General features: G+C 35.7%; 1 protein-coding gene across 3 annotated transcripts in view; it reads left to right on the top strand.

Annotated features, from left to right (window-relative positions):
* The window catches only part of LOC131666866 (sodium- and chloride-dependent transporter XTRP3), a 1,010,463-nt gene that overhangs the window by 838,597 nt on the left and 155,179 nt on the right, over positions 1-16,687 (top strand). Inside the window, exon 11 of one of the 3 annotated variants that reach the window (XM_058939888.1) lies at positions 15,417-15,486. The exons of the other annotated variants lie outside the window; for them this stretch is intronic. Within the exon in view, the coding sequence (XP_058795871.1) occupies positions 15,417-15,486 (70 nt within the window). The remainder of the gene's footprint in view (positions 1-15,416; positions 15,487-16,687) is intronic. 3 annotated transcript variants of the gene reach the window in all.

The raw sequence follows: 16,687 nt of genomic DNA, 5'->3' as shown, positions 1-16,687 counted from the left end.
TACAATTGAAATTAATCGCAACTTACTTTTGGTCGCTGGTTTGCGAGTTTACAAAAGCAAGATTTTAAGAATTCATAGGCATTTTGTCCAAGACTATTGGATTAAACTTCTCAGTAAGGATCCAACAGTCCCTCTTTAAGGCCTGGCTATTCGATGTTTAGTAGGTAGGCTAATAAGAGGAATCTAATTTTTTTTTGAGAAAAAAATAAGCCCTATACTGGTAATATTTTCACTCGTATTAGAAGCTTCGTAACTTTCTCAATGTTTTTGAATTACAATTCAATTCAAGATCATTGAATTTGCAAATGTCGTTTACAGATGAATTTGAGAAAAACAGAAAAATATCTAGTAATAAATATACCACTCTCTAATGTAAACGCACTTTTTTCTTCGGTTTTTTTTGGTGTTTGACTCTGGTATCTCTTTTCAGATTCCAGTAGTAACCCAACATCATATTGACATCCCAAATCCTTGGTAATACCTTTCCATCTTTTTAATATGTCGGTGAAATCTTTCCCCTTGCTCTTCACTATAATCTCCACGATTTTCTAGAAATTTGTCCAAATGAGAATCTAAAAAGTGGAGATTTAGACATCCAAAACCTTTGTAGTTGACGACCAAGTCCCTAATTACTTGTTTATAATTTGGATCTCTGTTGTTACCTAAATGTTCTGTGCAAAAATCGACTAAGCTTGTTGTTCATTCACCAGTATTTTCTTCGGAAATTCTAGATCTTTAATCAATTCTCTTTTTTGAGGTCCATAGAAATTCTTTCCTTGATTTTTGCTTCTGATAATTTTGGGAATTTTAAAAGAAAATACTGAAAGGCTGTACTATTTCTATTCTTCAAAGCCTTCACTAGCTGTTTGATTAAGCCTAATTTTATATGAAGATAAGTCAATATTATATTAGTCGGATCAACCAACTTATATTTTATATTTTTTTGCCCTATAACAAAGTTATTTCTTGCGGGTCAATCCTTTTTCTCGTAATGATTATCACGAGCTCAGCTATTCCATTCACATAGAATAAATGGAAGTTTTGTAAAACCACTCTGTTGGCCCAAAACGATTGTGACAACTTTCAAATCCGTACAGATTTTACATTTATATGTCTCGTAATTAATGTAATTAAATAAATATTCCATATTCACATAATTTGCATCCATTATCGTTGAGTAAGCTAATGGAACAGAGATTAATGTATTCCCATTGTTCAGTAACACAGCTTTGAGACTCCTTTTAGAAGAATCGATGAATAACCAACACTCTTTAGGATCATGTTCAACGCTGAATACGCTAAACAACCCATCTTTATCATTGCAATATATTAAAGAATAATCATAGGCGAAGAGAAAACCATTCCTTGTGTTCCTATTTCCAAAGTCGTAAACGCGTATCACAAACTCATGATTGATTTAAAACAATATCAGTGATGTCAAAGCACTCTACATACATCTCTAAAATTTTTCCAGAGAAAGAAACTAAGTTTTTGTTGATATTATATTTACCGTACATAACACAAAAACTTTTTGAACAGTTATCCATTTTTAAATAGATGATAAATTAAGTTTTATTTAGAAAAAAACCACTGGTGCGATGGATACCCAACTATCTTGTAAAGGACTGTTAGATAGAACCGATGCAGCAAGCGATACCCAATTACTCTGAAGAGAACTGTTGGAGACAATCACTACAGTACCGGATACCTAACTATCTTGAAAAAGACTGTTGGAGAACCGCTACAGTACCGGATATTCAACTATCCAGAAAAAGACTGTTGGAGACAACCGTTAACAGTACTGAATACCCAACTATCCTGAAAAGAACTGTTGGAGAAAAGCGCTACCTTGTTCATCTTGGGCGATAGCTACCCATTAAACTTAACATTTAAGACGTACCAACATGTAATCTAGTGGACAAGATTCACTTATTATTTTCCATGTAGAAATATGAGCAAAGAGAGAACAGAGAGATGAATGAATGAGTGTTATGGTACCTGGACTCTTATCGTAGAGACGTCTTGTAGATCAGGTTTAAAGGAAGATGCAGAAATAAGCTGGTTTCAATATCTTCTGACCAATTTGAGATTATTTAAAGGTTTTAACAAAATGTATTAGGCAACTATCAAATACATCAATTTTACGTATTGGTATGAAAACGGAGGTCTAAGATTTAGTCTTTGACTTGGACTTTTATGAACTGATTGCTGCGGGGCTTCACGGGCATATAATATATTTTATAGTTACCGAATTTTGTTAAATTATTGTTATTTGCAATTTTAAGTAGGTTTTGTTTGTTTCATTGTAATTGCAAAGTAAGACTTTTTAGTTTGCCACCTGTTTAAGAGTTTATGAGAGTACAATGACTTTTGCTGACGTATATAGATATTGAGTTTGTTTAAGAGCTTGAATTTCAGAATTTTATAAAGGAATTTGGGAGGCGTCATAAGACGTAACACTGCAGGGCCCAAGATGTTACGGTTAATATGTGGGTTATTCTTGGCTATTTCGATATACTTATAACCCTTAGGTTACGGATTTTTTTTTAATTTGGTATAATTATTGTACACATGAAAGTGAAATTTTTCTCAAATTTTGATGTCGATTCATTAATTATATCAAAAGTTATTAACAATTAAAGAAAAATGATAAAAAATTTTCAAACGGCTATATTTAAAAAACTAATAAATATATCGAAGTCGGATTTTTTTCAAAATACTTATAATACCTTAAAATTTCGAAATAATTACAACAATAAATAATAAAAAATTTTTTTCGAATGTTATTAACTTTTTGTTTAAACAATTGCTAATATCTAAAAGAGTATATTTTTTTTTTGAAAAATTCTTGCTCCTACGTATTCCTGAGGACTTTTGCTATCGAAATCAATCATAAAATTCAAGGGCCCGATATATTGGAAGACGTAGCCCTAATCAAAAAAAGATGCCTCGGTGTACGCTGCAACGGCAGCGAGACGTCTTCGTGGTCTTACGCTGAGGCATTTTCTTCTAATTAGAGCTACACCTTCCCATATGTCGGGCCCTTGAATTTTATGATTGATTTCGATAGCAAAAATCCTCTGGAACACGCAGGAGCAAGAATTTAAAAAATATATATACTTTTTGAGATATTAGCAATTTTTTAAACAAAAAGTTAATAACTTTCGAAAAAAATTTTTTATTGTTTACTGTTGTAATTATTTCGAAATTTTAAGGCATTATAAGTATTTTGAAAAAAAATCCGACTTCGATATCTTTATTAGTTTTTAAAATATAGTCGTTTGAAAATTTTTTATCATTTTTCTTCAATTGTTAATAACTTTTGATATAATTAATGTATCGACATCAAAATTTGGAAAAAAATCTCACTTTCATGTGTACAATAATTTTGCCAAATAAAAAAAAAATCTGTAAGCTAAGGGTTATAAGTCGAAATAGCCAAGAATAACCCATGTATTAATAGCAATCTTTGGTTAAATAATAAAAAACGTAAAAAAGTGATAGTAGTTCCGAATGTTCATGCTCTTAAATTTTTACAATTCGCGAGTATCGAGTTTGTTTTTGTTGGGTTGTATTTCGCTTCGTTGACATATTTTTTGTATATAAGTCGTATTTAGTTCCTTTTACATAGTTTGGTTTTATCCTTCGCGAGTGATATAAATTGTATGCAAAATTTTATGGTTAAGGAGGAAATATACATTTGTTAATGTAAGTATTATGTGTGTTTTAAATGTATTATGTGTGTACGTATTATAATTCGAGGAAGGGCAGCATGCTCGAGCCGTAAAACAGGCTAGGACGAGTTGCTTGCTTACTCCGTTTGAATTCAAGGCGGGAATGAGGAGATATCGGCGGATATGTGTTGTGTTGTTTGGATTGTTTATTTAATTCTTTTGTTTTTTGTTAGTTTCAGAACTGGATTATTCTGAGGACCTTAAAGCAATGTGATCACCTTCATCGGGAGGCCTTCTATATGGGGGAGTACGGTCTTGATGAGGATACGTGGAATTTGAGAAGTCTGTTCTTTTACGAGTTACAGGTTTACTGGAACGAATTCCGGCAGATATATATGGAAGTGTTCGATGGTTATTATAATTTATTTATTAGACCTAGCATAGTGCATCGATATGAGTGCAATTGTATCTAAGTTTCATGTGCGTGTTAAATTACATTTGTGGTAACATCCTTCGGCGGCGGAGTGTGTCGCACAGAAGTAAATATAGTGTAATTGTGTAATAAATTATAATATGTACGAGGGTCATTTGAAAAGTCCGTGCAAAAATAAAAACTGCTTGATTTTTTTTAATAAATCTTTTTTATTTTTCAACATAGTCTTCTTTTAGGCTTTTACACTTCATCCAACGCTGCTCTAGTTTGTTAATCCCTTCCAAATAATAGGATTTGTCCAAGTCTGTAAAATAGGCATTCGTTTCTGCAATCACCTCCTCGTTTGAATAAAATCTTTTCCCCACCAGCCATTTTTTCATATTAGGGAACAAATAGTAGTCCGACGGAGCCAAGTCTGGAGTAGGGGGATGTGAAACGAGTTGGAACCTTATCTCCATCAGTTTTGCGGCCACAACTGCTGAGGCGTGAGCTGACGCATTGTCGTGGTGGAAGAGGACTTTTTTGTGGGCCAATCGTAGACGTTTCTCTAGCAACTCGATTTTCAAACGATCCAATAACGATGAATAATATTCGCCTGTAATGATTTTACCCTTTTCCAGATAGTCGATGAAGATTATTCCTTGCGAATCCCAAAAGACAGTCGCCATAACCTTCTCGGCCGAAGGAATTGTCTTCGCCTTTTTCGGAGCAGATTCCCCCTTGGTAACCCATTGTTTAGACTGTTCTTTGATCTCAGGAGTGTAGGGATGTATCCATGTTTCATCTACAGTGATGAAACGACGCTTAAAGTCTTGCGGATTTTGCTGGAACAGCTGCAAACCATTCTTGCAACACTTCACGCGACCTCGTTTTTGGTCAATCGTAAGCAATCGCGGCACCCATCTAGCGGATAGCTTTTTCATGTTCAAATGTTGGTGCAAAATATTATGTACCCGTTCGCTCGAGATGCCTACAGTACTAGCAATCTCACGCACCTTCACTCTTCTGTCAGCCATCACCATATCATGGATTTTATCAATGATTTCTGAAGTGGTAACCTCAACAGGGCGTTCAGAACGTTCAGCGTCTTTTGTGCTCATATGGCCACTCCGAAAATTATGAAACCACTTATAAACCATTCTAATCGAAGGTGCACAAACACTATAATGTTTATGAAGCTTCTGTTTAATCTCCTAAGGCGTTTTGCCTTTGAAAAAGTAACGTTTAATCAATACACGAAATTCTTTTTCATCCATTTTTTTACAACCACTCGATTTCTTTGATTGAAACGAATGTAAAACGCAAAGTAATTGGCCGATCTGGCTGAAACTTGGTGTATGCTCTTCCAAGATATGCTACTAACTGAAAATATCCTTGATACGCACTAGTAGCGCCATTTCTCTGACTTTGCACGGACTTTTCAAACGACCCTCGTATAAAAACAAAATTGTGTTGTTTTTGCTGTATAATGTGTCCTTCTCCTGTCTTTTTTTCAAAAGTGTATTTTATTTCAGGTGACAAGATGAGAATTGTAATGGTTAAGTGTCTAGAGAAAACAATCCATATGATGGCCTTGTGACTATGGTATTAATTATTGCATTTTGTATGTTTTCCAATGTTTGTTCTCCAGCCATTTTCTTGGCTATAACGTTGGCGCGAATTTTATCCATTCGATCTTGTATATAACGCTTCAAATTATATTACTTTCAAACGCGTACAAATTTTTTGTTATATTTGTTCTTAACCTGCATTTAAAGAGAATTTGAACTCAGTCATGTATCATCGACTTATTGTTACTCAAAATAAAAAAATTAATCGTTAGATAAAGACGCGAATGTGATGATAATGATTGTGTGAATAGTGAAAAGCAACTAGCAGTTACTCTAAAATAATATTTCGGAGCAATAACTAGTTACAATGGGCCGTATGATCAATTATTTCTACCCTCACCGTAAAAAAATAGACCACACAGCATCGGAGCATTAATAAAAGGTCACTCAAACGTTCAAATTCTCTTTAATTGCAATTTAGGTAAATTAGCATTAAGTATGTTATTCGTTTGGTAAATTAAAATTCGTTTGCGTAAGATATAATGTCTCCTTAGTTTGTATATTAATTTAGAGTTTGACGGAACCTTGAGCGGTTTTTCACCTATTGTGTTTATCTAATTTAACTTTTCGTGCGTGACGTCATAGTGAGATTCGTTGTTTTCTAAGTGCGAAACGTCCGATAGATCATTGCTTCTACTCTAATACAATGCGTCCGTTACATATAGTACGTGTGTATTATTGAATTGCAATTAACTTGTGTACCTTGTTTTTTTTCAAAATGTAAGTTCTGGGTGTCAGAAACCAGGTTTCATTTCCCGAGAGGACAGGTAGTTTACTGTAGCATTCTTTGAGATGTAATATCTTGATTATTGTAAGTATGCATTTTATTATGTGTACTACTTCCCCTGAAATTGTTGCCGTGTATCTGGATTTTTTCATAATGTTATGTGCAAATTGATCTGGGAAAAGAATTGCAATGGATAGGGAATTTTGGATTGTTTTGTTTTTGATTTCGCATTTACTTGTTTTAAGGTCTATATATAGGTTGTAAAGTTGTCTCCTGAAATGTTTTTGTACGTATGTAAATTTCGAATTGATGTATGTAAAAAGATCTAAGTTTACGCTATCTCGGTTGCTAACGATGTCGTTTTCTAACTTGTAAGTATTGAAATAGTTGTTTTTTGAGGCGATAGATAGTTTTTAATGTTCTGTTCTAATGAATTCTCTGTCGTATCTTGATATTTTATCTTTAGCTACTAGTACAAATGTGATTTCACTGGTGTTCAACATATAGACTACTTCATGGATTTTATCACTAATATATCTTGTTGCTAGCCCTTTGTATAAGATATCATATTTATTTTTGAAACATTCGCCTTCTGATAGTATATTCCAGGATTTGTATCCTCCTTCCATGTCCAAGCAAGATTTTTCTTAAAATTTGCATACTACTTCGGAATAGAATATTATTTTATCATTATTTAAGCTAACTTTTGCTTTTGATTGAAAAAGTGTAAATTTAACTGTTCCTTGGACGAATGCTTTATTCCAGAAGCCGAAATTATTTACATATGATATACCATTGCAGGTTGTGCCTTCTACGCTTCCTGCGAAGTCGACTCCTTTTGATGTTGAGGTTTTTATTTATAGTTTTGCTATAATGTGAAAATTGTCGTACTTGAAAATGCGGTGTCATATATGAATTGTCATTGCTCGTAATTTAATTCGTAAATATATTCTTATACGCCATTGGGCTCGGGTAAAAGGTATCTATCCCTTCCGCATGGGTATACTGTTCAGTCAATTTCTATTTTAAATTGAGTTACGTACGTGCACTAATTGAAATTTGGCTATTTGAATTAGTTCAATGTCTATTATTGTTGACTTAGCGTGTGTGTTGTGGGAGTTACATTCTCCAGAGTCTAGAAGGGCGAATCTGGTCATGCTTGGTGTTGTTAGTCCACAGTGATATCCGATGAGTGCGTAGTTTACTTTAAAGATTGTAGTTAATAGCAATAATTTCATCATCATGATGAAAATTATCTTTAATTATAGCGATATTGTTATTATCAGTTTTATCAATGATTTCGAACGGTCCGAAATTTTGATTTTATTCTAGTTTTCCAGGTTTAGGTTCTTTTATAAACTAGACATAGTCGTCTTTTTTGAAATCGGTTGGATGAATGAAGTGATCATAATATTTTTTTGATTTTTCTTTTAATAAATCAGATTTTGTGCAGCTTCAGCTACATCTTTCAAATTTTTTATTAATTACGAAATATAATTATTAAATGGAAGTTGTTCATATGCTTTAAGTGGCTCGTTTGATGGTAGTCGTGGACGGTAGGCGAAAACTAGCTCGTGTGGGGTAAATTTGTGTGCGTTGTGTGTACTTGTATTGTAATTAAATGGTGCTAATTTGAGTAAATTATCCAATTATCCAATCTCCTTGAAGCGAAGTTTTTTAGATATTTGCACAGTGAGTGATGGGCTCTTTCTAGTGACTCGTTTGATTGGGGTGAGAATGCTTTGTTTCGATTTTTGAAAAGTTGAATCTTTTAGCAATTGCTTTTAATAATTTACTTGTAAAATTTGTGATCTGTTAAAACTATTTTCAGAGAGCTGAAAGTACATATAAATTTTTTTATGATTGCGACTACTACTGACTTGGTGGTTTGATCAGATAGCAGGCTTACGACGAGAAATTTTGAAAGTTGATCTTGCATTATTAAAATGTATTTATTAATGTTTTTTGTTATATTTAATGGACCTACTATGTCCTGTAACAGGGTTAGATTTCCGTACGCTTGTACCAATGCCCCTATAGAGATATTATGCGCGTACCAGCTGATTGAAATGCATAGCTGGGGCGTATCAGAACTGAAGCGCGCGTGCAGCGCGCGAGTAATCGCGCCGCCGGCTGTATCGCGGCACTATTCCCGAATCCACAGTCGTGCTTCGTCAACGATCACTCGCCGCGCGCAACAATAGAGGATTTCTTTATGATGTCTCCGTTGATCGTCGTCGTTACTGTGATCGATTGATCTGTATCTCGCCTGGTACGTAGTCTTACTGGAATGCGCACGAAGAATATGAAGACGAGCGATTTTAACTAATCGAGAAGCGGGAAAGGATGGGTAACAGTCAACCAACGAAATAACAAGAAAGAATGAAAGTAAATTTCCATTTTTATAGCGTAGACGTGTTTATTTTCGCTGCTCTTACAACGCATTTGGCTCGCGCATAGACATTTACTCAAAATATGCGACAGCGTTGCGCGCCGTCATTTTGTTCGCCGTTGCGCATTTGAATCTTTCGCTCGCTCGCTCGCCTACTACCGGCTTCGTAACGCTCGCGCACAACTTTGTGAGAGGAAAGTTATAACATTACGCTCGGCTGTTCCACATAATTATGAAGCGAAGATGGCCAGCTTACCTTGGTTAATTCGTCGCATTATCAGGTGGATCAATCTGTCGTCGTCTTCCACTGTACCGCTCAGGTCACCGCTTTCGCTGCAAATGAGGCCTCCTCGATCGCCCTGCCGCTTTCACCGGGTCTATTCGGTAATCTAGTAACCGGCCTCGATAGCCTATCGGCTATCCGGAATCGTTATTAGCAACTAATCAATTACAATTGACTAATTTCTAAACTTTTTTTTTGTTTTCGAGGTTATCATGCTCACACACTATCTGTTGCCGATGCCAGAGATTAACACCCCGCATTCTCTCTTCGCGCGCGTTCTTCCCGATGCCGGACCGAGTTCCCTTTTTCTTTCCCCCTAAGATCGCGGGCAGCGTCACGATCAAGACGATCGCGCGAACCGGACGCTTACCGTCACAGTCCATTGCTATTTTGTGAAATATTTTGAATGGTGTATCTGTGATAATCATAGGTTGTCTGGTTTTTATTTTTTTAAGTTTATTTCTTTGGCAAAATTCACAGTTTTTAATACACTTTTCTATATTTATTTTCATATTTTCCCAGAAGTATTTATATTTAATGCAGTTTATTGTTCTATTTATTCCTGAATGTCCGGCAAGCCTAAATGTATGATGCAAGTTGAATATATTATCTCGATTAGTAATATTTACGTATTCTATATAGTTTAGACATATAATAATGTTAATGTTAGTAGTTTTGAAAGTATTATGAAGGATTGTTTTTAATGTATTGTTTTCAAGCTTTCGTATTATTAAGTTTTTGAAATACTATATCGTTTAATTTTTTTCTTGATCATAAATTCTTTAAGAGTTGTGATTATTTATGTAATATCATTTATTATTGAAAGTGTTGGTTTTTTTGTATTGATGCATAACGTAAAAAGTAATTTTTTTGAGTCTAATTGCGTGAATTCTATCTCATTTGGTCTTAAATTACACAGGCACACAAAAAAAAAAGTTATCTGAGTTTCAGACAAGACCCATATACTTACAGGTTTTTGGGTGCGCTGAATCCAAATCCAAGGTCTGATTTTATCCATCACCCACCGGTTTTCCCCTAGCTAGGGATACCAACCCCCAAGCAAGCTAACCTACCTAACCCTGGACAGAGCGACTTCTATCAACTAGGTATCTTAACAAAAATGCATTCCTCCTTAACAGACAGGCTAACCCACATTAACCCTGCATTTCTCATCCCCACAGACCCTTACAGCCCTTAGAAACCACCCCTACCAACCCCCAAGCAGGCTAACCTACCTATCCCTGGGCAGAACTTTTCTTTTTTTACATAAAAAAAAAAGTTATCTGAGTTTGAGACAAGACCCATGATGTTGCCTAACTCAAGGGCTTATGCTGAGTTCACGTAAAATGAGATATACTCATCATAAATAACACTAGGAACAGAACCTCAAAACGAGGAAAATCTTTCATGACAATGGATCCTGTCAATATCATTCCAACTATTTTGCATCTTTTTCTCTTCCTCTCCACCACTGTTCAATATCCAAAATTATGACTTTCTTATCAATATGGACCTGAAATCAGAAATTTGTATTAATAAAACTTGGAACTATCTGTTCTCGGAAAACAGATTACGGTATGGTTTTTCGATGATACCTTGTTCTCTTGTCTTCAAACGACCTGTGAAGGGGGTTCCGTCTCTTTCTTTTTCTCCCTTGATCCTCTCTCAGCAAGGTCCAGCAGTAGTCAGCTAACATATTGATATCCCAACGGCCTTGATATCTCCTCTCCATCTCTTTTATATCCTGATGGAACCTCTCTTCTTGCTCCTCGCTGAAATCTCCACAATTCTCTGGAAATTCATCTAAATAAGAATCGAGAAAATGAAGTTTGTAATTCATATTACACCCCAACTTACCGTAGTTTGTAACAAGTTTTGTAACTATCTTTTTGTATTATGACTCTTATTATTACCTAGAAAATTTTCGACAACTTGTTGGAAACTTTGTCAAGCAGATTTTTCAAGACCTGTCATTGTTTTAACGAATTGAGGATCCCTCAACATTTTCCGTATCTGAGGTCCATCAAAAATTCCTTCTTTCAACTTGGCATCTGAAATTTGAGGGAACTTTTGAGACAAATATTGGAAGCAATCTCCATTTTTATCAATTGCCTTGACGAATTGTTTCATCAGTCCAAGCTTGATGTAAAGTGGGGGAATCAAAATTTTTGAAGGTTCCACGAGTGGCTTAGCGATGATGTTGTGTACTCCTGTTTGAAATGTCAGCCTTGGATCCCATTTTGATTTTTTAAAGTGGTTTTCACGATCCCTACTATCCCATAAACAGAGATAGCAGGGTATCTTAATGAATCCCGATTGTTGTCCCAAAATCATGGATAAGATTTTAAGATCATCACATACAAGCCAGTTGTGCTCTGAATAATGGATTTTTTCCAAAAGTAATTTCAAATTCGTGTATTCCTCTTTCAACTAGGTTGAGTGAGCGATCGGCACCGGTGCGAATACATTCTTATTATTGAGCAGCACTGCTTTCAAGCTCCGGGTTGATGAGTCGATAAAGAGCCTCCAATCCTCAGACTTGTATATATCAGACTTCAGTGTATTAATGAGTCCTTTAACGTTGTTACAGTAGACTAGCTTACCTTTTTCAGTCTGTTCTTCATCGAAGTATTTACGGAAATCCTTTTCTCTATCTCTGTAGATAGTTGATGTAACACCATGTTCTAGCATACCTCTCCTCTTCAGATCTGAAGCTAAATATTCTGCCGCGTCTTTAGGGAGTCCTATATTTCTAATCAAGTCATTCAATGCTTTTTGTGTATACAATATAATAGGCTTCTTTTTAGTATTGTATGGTTTAAAGTCTCCATCTTCGTCCTCAGATTCCTCTTCGTCCTCGGGTTCATCTTCGTCGTCAGATCTATCTGATTCGTTGCATCTATCATCTTGTTCACTCAAATCATCACCCCTGTCATCAGTTTTTGATTGACTCACTGGGGAGGGTAAATTTTCATTCTGTTTCTTATTAATTGGATCGGATTCAATCGCTCTTGTAACTGATGAAACATCCGCGTACACTATTTTACTTTTATTTTTTACGTTGAACCCAGATACTTTTGTATTACAAAAATAACATTGCCTTTCATTTTGGGGCTTTCTCCAACGAGTCGGTTGTTTGATTTTGAGTTGAATCTCTTCTCTCTGCTCTTTTGCAGCCTTCTAGCGCGTGAACATGTTATTACAAGCCTTACATATCGACGATGGAACCAACTATGATTCAAGGCTCTAACATTACTTCCAAAACAATCTTTATAGATTTTTCTTATCTCTTCAGAGATGGGAAACCGATTTTTATGGACATCGAATTTTCCACAGACATAGCAGAAGACATTAGAGTCACTAGAGCAATTGTGGAGTGGTTGATTTGTAGTTTTTGGAGGTTGGTTTTTGTGAGTTGAAGTAGCCATAAATTCGTAAAGAGCCCCGCACGTTTGGGATCCTAGCCCGATCACAGGTGACTCCGCCGTCCTGGAGGTGATAACCCTCATACCTCTCCAGGGCTAAGTATGAGGGCTTTCCGACTTTGACGAGGACAATGTCAACTCGTCGTCGGACACACTACGGCATCATCATCGCACCCGAACGTCCCCCTGCAGGGCAGCGTGCCTTCGCTGGCTTCGTTACCATAACATTTTAGGGAGCGAATCATTCTACACATCTCCATTGGAGCAGTTGTCATCGTCCCCATAAAATGCCATGGTAGCAGGAATTTTCAGATTTTCATCTTCTTTGATGAGAAGTATACCTATTCTAAACTGTAAAAGCTTCGAATGGAGGTACTCCACAGCCTCATATAATATAAGACCACTGCAATAGAATCTTCTTATTGTCTGGGATCTGGTTTAGAGATGAGGCAACCTCAGAGCCACGGGAGTAACTTATTCATGCTATTGGCGAGGTTCTTCTTTATCTAGTGGTACAACTGAGGGCGATGGACTGAATCTAACCTCAGATTCCGATTCAGCGCACTCAAAAACTTGAAGACTAGATTTGCGTCCGAAATTGAAGAACTAATAAATCAAAAACCTATAAGTATGTGGGTGTTGTCTCAAACTCAGATAACTCTTTTTTTGTGTAAAAAAAAGAAAAGTTCTGCCCAGAGATAGGTAGGTTAGCCTGCTTGGGGGTTGGTAGGGGTGGTTTCTAAGGGTTGTAAGGGACTCTGGAGATGAGAAATGCAGGGTTAATGTAGGTTATCCTGTCTGTTGTTGAGGAATGCATTTTTGTTAAGATACTTAGTTGATAGAAGTCGCTCTGCCCAGGGTTAGGTAGGTTAGCTTGCTTGGGGGTTGGTAGGGGTGGTTTTTAAGGGTTGTAAGGGACTCTGGAGATGAGAAATGCAGGATTAATGTGGGTTAGCCTGTCTGTTAAGGAGGAATGCATTTTTGTTAAGATACCTAGTTGATAGAAGTCGCTCTGCCCAGGGTTAGGTAGGTTAGCTTGCTTGGGGGTTGGTAGGGGTGGTTTTTAAGGGTTGTAAGGGACTCTGGAGATGAGAAATGCAGGATTAATGTGGGTTAGCCTGTCTGTTAAGGAGGAATGCATTTTTGTTAAGATACCTAGTTGATAGAAGTCGCTCTGCCCAGGGTTAGGTAGGTTAGCTTGCTTGGGGGTTGGTAGGGGTGGTTTTTAAGGGTTGTAACGGTCTGTGGGGATGAGAAATGTAGGGTTAATGTGGGTTAGCCTGTCTGTTAAGGAGGAATGCATTTTTGTTAAGATACCTAGTTGATAGAAGTCGCTCTGCCCAGGGTTATGTAGGTTAGCCTGCTTGGGGGTTGGTATCCCTAGCTAGGGGAAAACCGGAGGATGATGGACAAAATCTGACCTTGGATTTGGATTCAGCGTACCCAAAAACCTGTAAGTATATGGGTCTTGTCTCAAACTCAGATAACTTTTTTTTTGTGTGCCTGTGTTATTATTAACAGTTATTGTTTTATTAGATACTAAGTAATTAGTTTTTTCGTCAAGTGGTTTGTGTAGACTGTGGATAAAAATGACGATATTGTCTTTTCTGTATTCGACAGGTATTTTCGTAAAATTAATGTTATTGTGTTTTCCTGTAGTACATTTGTCATTATTGTTTCCTTCTGTTTTATTTGCTTTAATAATTTTTTTAACTTTTGTATTGTCGTTTAGTTTTTCTGTATTTGTTTGTTCTTTGATTTGTTTCGCTTTCTCAACTCTAGTTAGTATGTTTACTTTGCCATTTGGTATTGAGTTTTTTGATAAAGCGTCTGTATTAGTATTTCCGTCTGTATTTCCTGGTTTGTATATTATGTCATAATTATAATCTAGCAATTTTTATTAAAATTTTGTAGTCGCCACTTTTGCATTCTTGTGTTGTTATCGGCTGATCTAAATGATAGTAGTGATTTATAGTCGCTAATATTTGTAAATTTATTTCCATAAATATAATTTCTAAAAGTTTTTACTGCGAATACAGTTCCTAATGCTTCTCTCTCATATGTATGATATCGTTTTTCTTATAGATTCAGCACTCTTGAAGCAAACGCAATTGATTTGTCTTCTCCTATTTTGCCTTGCGAAAATATGCATCCTAATGCAAAATATCATGCGTCTGTGGTTATTATAAACTTTTTTTTTATATCTGGAAATTGTAAAACTGGGGCTGTACATAAGGCTTTTTTCAAGTTATCAAATACTATTTGTCTTTCATTATTTCAGAATAATTTGGTATCTTTTTGAAGCAATTCTATTAAAGGTTTAGCTTTTTATGAGAAATTAATTATAAAACGTCTATAGTAGATCAATAGTCCTAAAAATTCTTTGATATTTTTTATGTTCCGAGGTATTGGGAATTTTTCAATCGCTTCTACTTTCTTAGGATCTGTTTCAATGCTTTCTTCACTTATAGAACCTACCCTAAGAATTCTACTTCTCTTTCGAAGAATTTACATTTACTTGTTCTTAATTTAAGTATTTTTTAATTAGTTAAAAAATATACTATATTAAAATAGTTGGTTTAATTCAGTGTACAAACTAATACTAGAAATGATAATTTTTTCCTAAATCATAAAGTAATATATAGTTACGAGTAGTACGCACTATCTTTAGAAAGAGCGACAATGGCTCAAACGGTAGAGCACTGTCGTATAGATGCAAAGGAGGCTAGGTTCGATTCTCCTGTATGTCTATGCTTTTTTTTAGTTTTTTTTTTGTTCTTAAATGAATTTTAACGATAAGTCATATATTTTTTACTAAAAGATTATTAGGAGAAAAAACGATAAATATTGTTACTAATTTTTTTTCTTACAGAGTATTAGATGTAGACAGTTAATTATTTATATGTACATATGTCAACAATTAAATTCAACAGCAAGAACAGGTATGTTCTTCTCAATTAAAATAGTTGAAATATCATTCTTAAAAACAACAACAATAAAAAAATGTGTCTAAAATCAGTGCGTTGATGAGATTAATATGATGTTGATGAGTTTTAAAAGACGTCACTCATATAGACCGTTGAGTGGATTCCCCACGAGTTGTATGCTTTACATACACGTGCGCACGTGTATGTATAGCTCATGAAACTTCTTCTTTCAACGTCTTGTACAAAATTTTTTAATACTTGAGCTTGATTCGCCGCTTTAACTTGAATAGGTTTCATACCAATAGTTCTGTGTTTGCGATTATTGTAAGTAGTTATGAGCTCTGGTAGTACGTTCAACCGATTGTAGCTCCCACGGAGACTAAACTTTTTCCACATAGCGTTCTTCAACGTGCGATTAAATCGTTCGTATATCGAAGCTTTGAGTGAACTATACGTAGATAACTATAAAGTAGATAACTATAGATTGATATAATATTTTTTCACGAGAGCTTTAAAATCTGCGTTGTAGAATTCCTTGCCTCTATCCGGATGGAGATTCTTTGGCAGTCTACCTTCCGCTAAAATAGATTTCATGGCTGCTGTCACATCGTTACCGGTTTTCCTTTTCACTGGTACAGTCCACGCGTACTAGGGAAAATTATCAATTATAGCCAATTGTAGCCGCGATTTTGCCTAGAGTAGGTCTGCACTTCGATGAGATCGGCTTGCCACGTCTCATCTATATCTCGAACGTCGTACTTTCGTCTTGGATAATTACGTCTCGTTGATTTGTGCAACTTCTCCACCACCACCGCTTCCATCTAATCGACTGTTTTCTAAATTTTAAACACTTGACTTTATTCGTGATAATTCTTCTTTGATAATTACATCCAAATCCTCAAGATCACTCCTCACTCGTGCGATCATGTCTCTGGTAGATTTGATTTCCATCTGAATGATCTTTACTACAGTTTCCCAATTTACAGCGTCTCTAACCTGTAATGGTACTCACTCGTCAGCTTGAACCCAATACCGGGTGGACCGCGAAGACCGTTGACTCCTTGATCTTTAAATTTACGTCCGAATATGTCGACGTTCATTTTCTTAATGCTCAAAAGATAGGTGTGCTCTCAGTATACATATATCCACTCTCGCGTAATTCTTTGACTATTGAATTAATTTCGATCATATGATTATTGTTACCAGCTGAATGTTC

This window comes from Phymastichus coffea, unplaced genomic scaffold, assembly GCF_024137745.1.
Source record: "Phymastichus coffea isolate CEN01 unplaced genomic scaffold, Cenicafe_Pcof_1.1 PCOF00004, whole genome shotgun sequence".
Taxonomy (NCBI): Eukaryota; Metazoa; Arthropoda; class Insecta; order Hymenoptera; family Eulophidae; genus Phymastichus; species Phymastichus coffea.
This window is presented reverse-complemented; position numbering and strand designations above follow the sequence as displayed.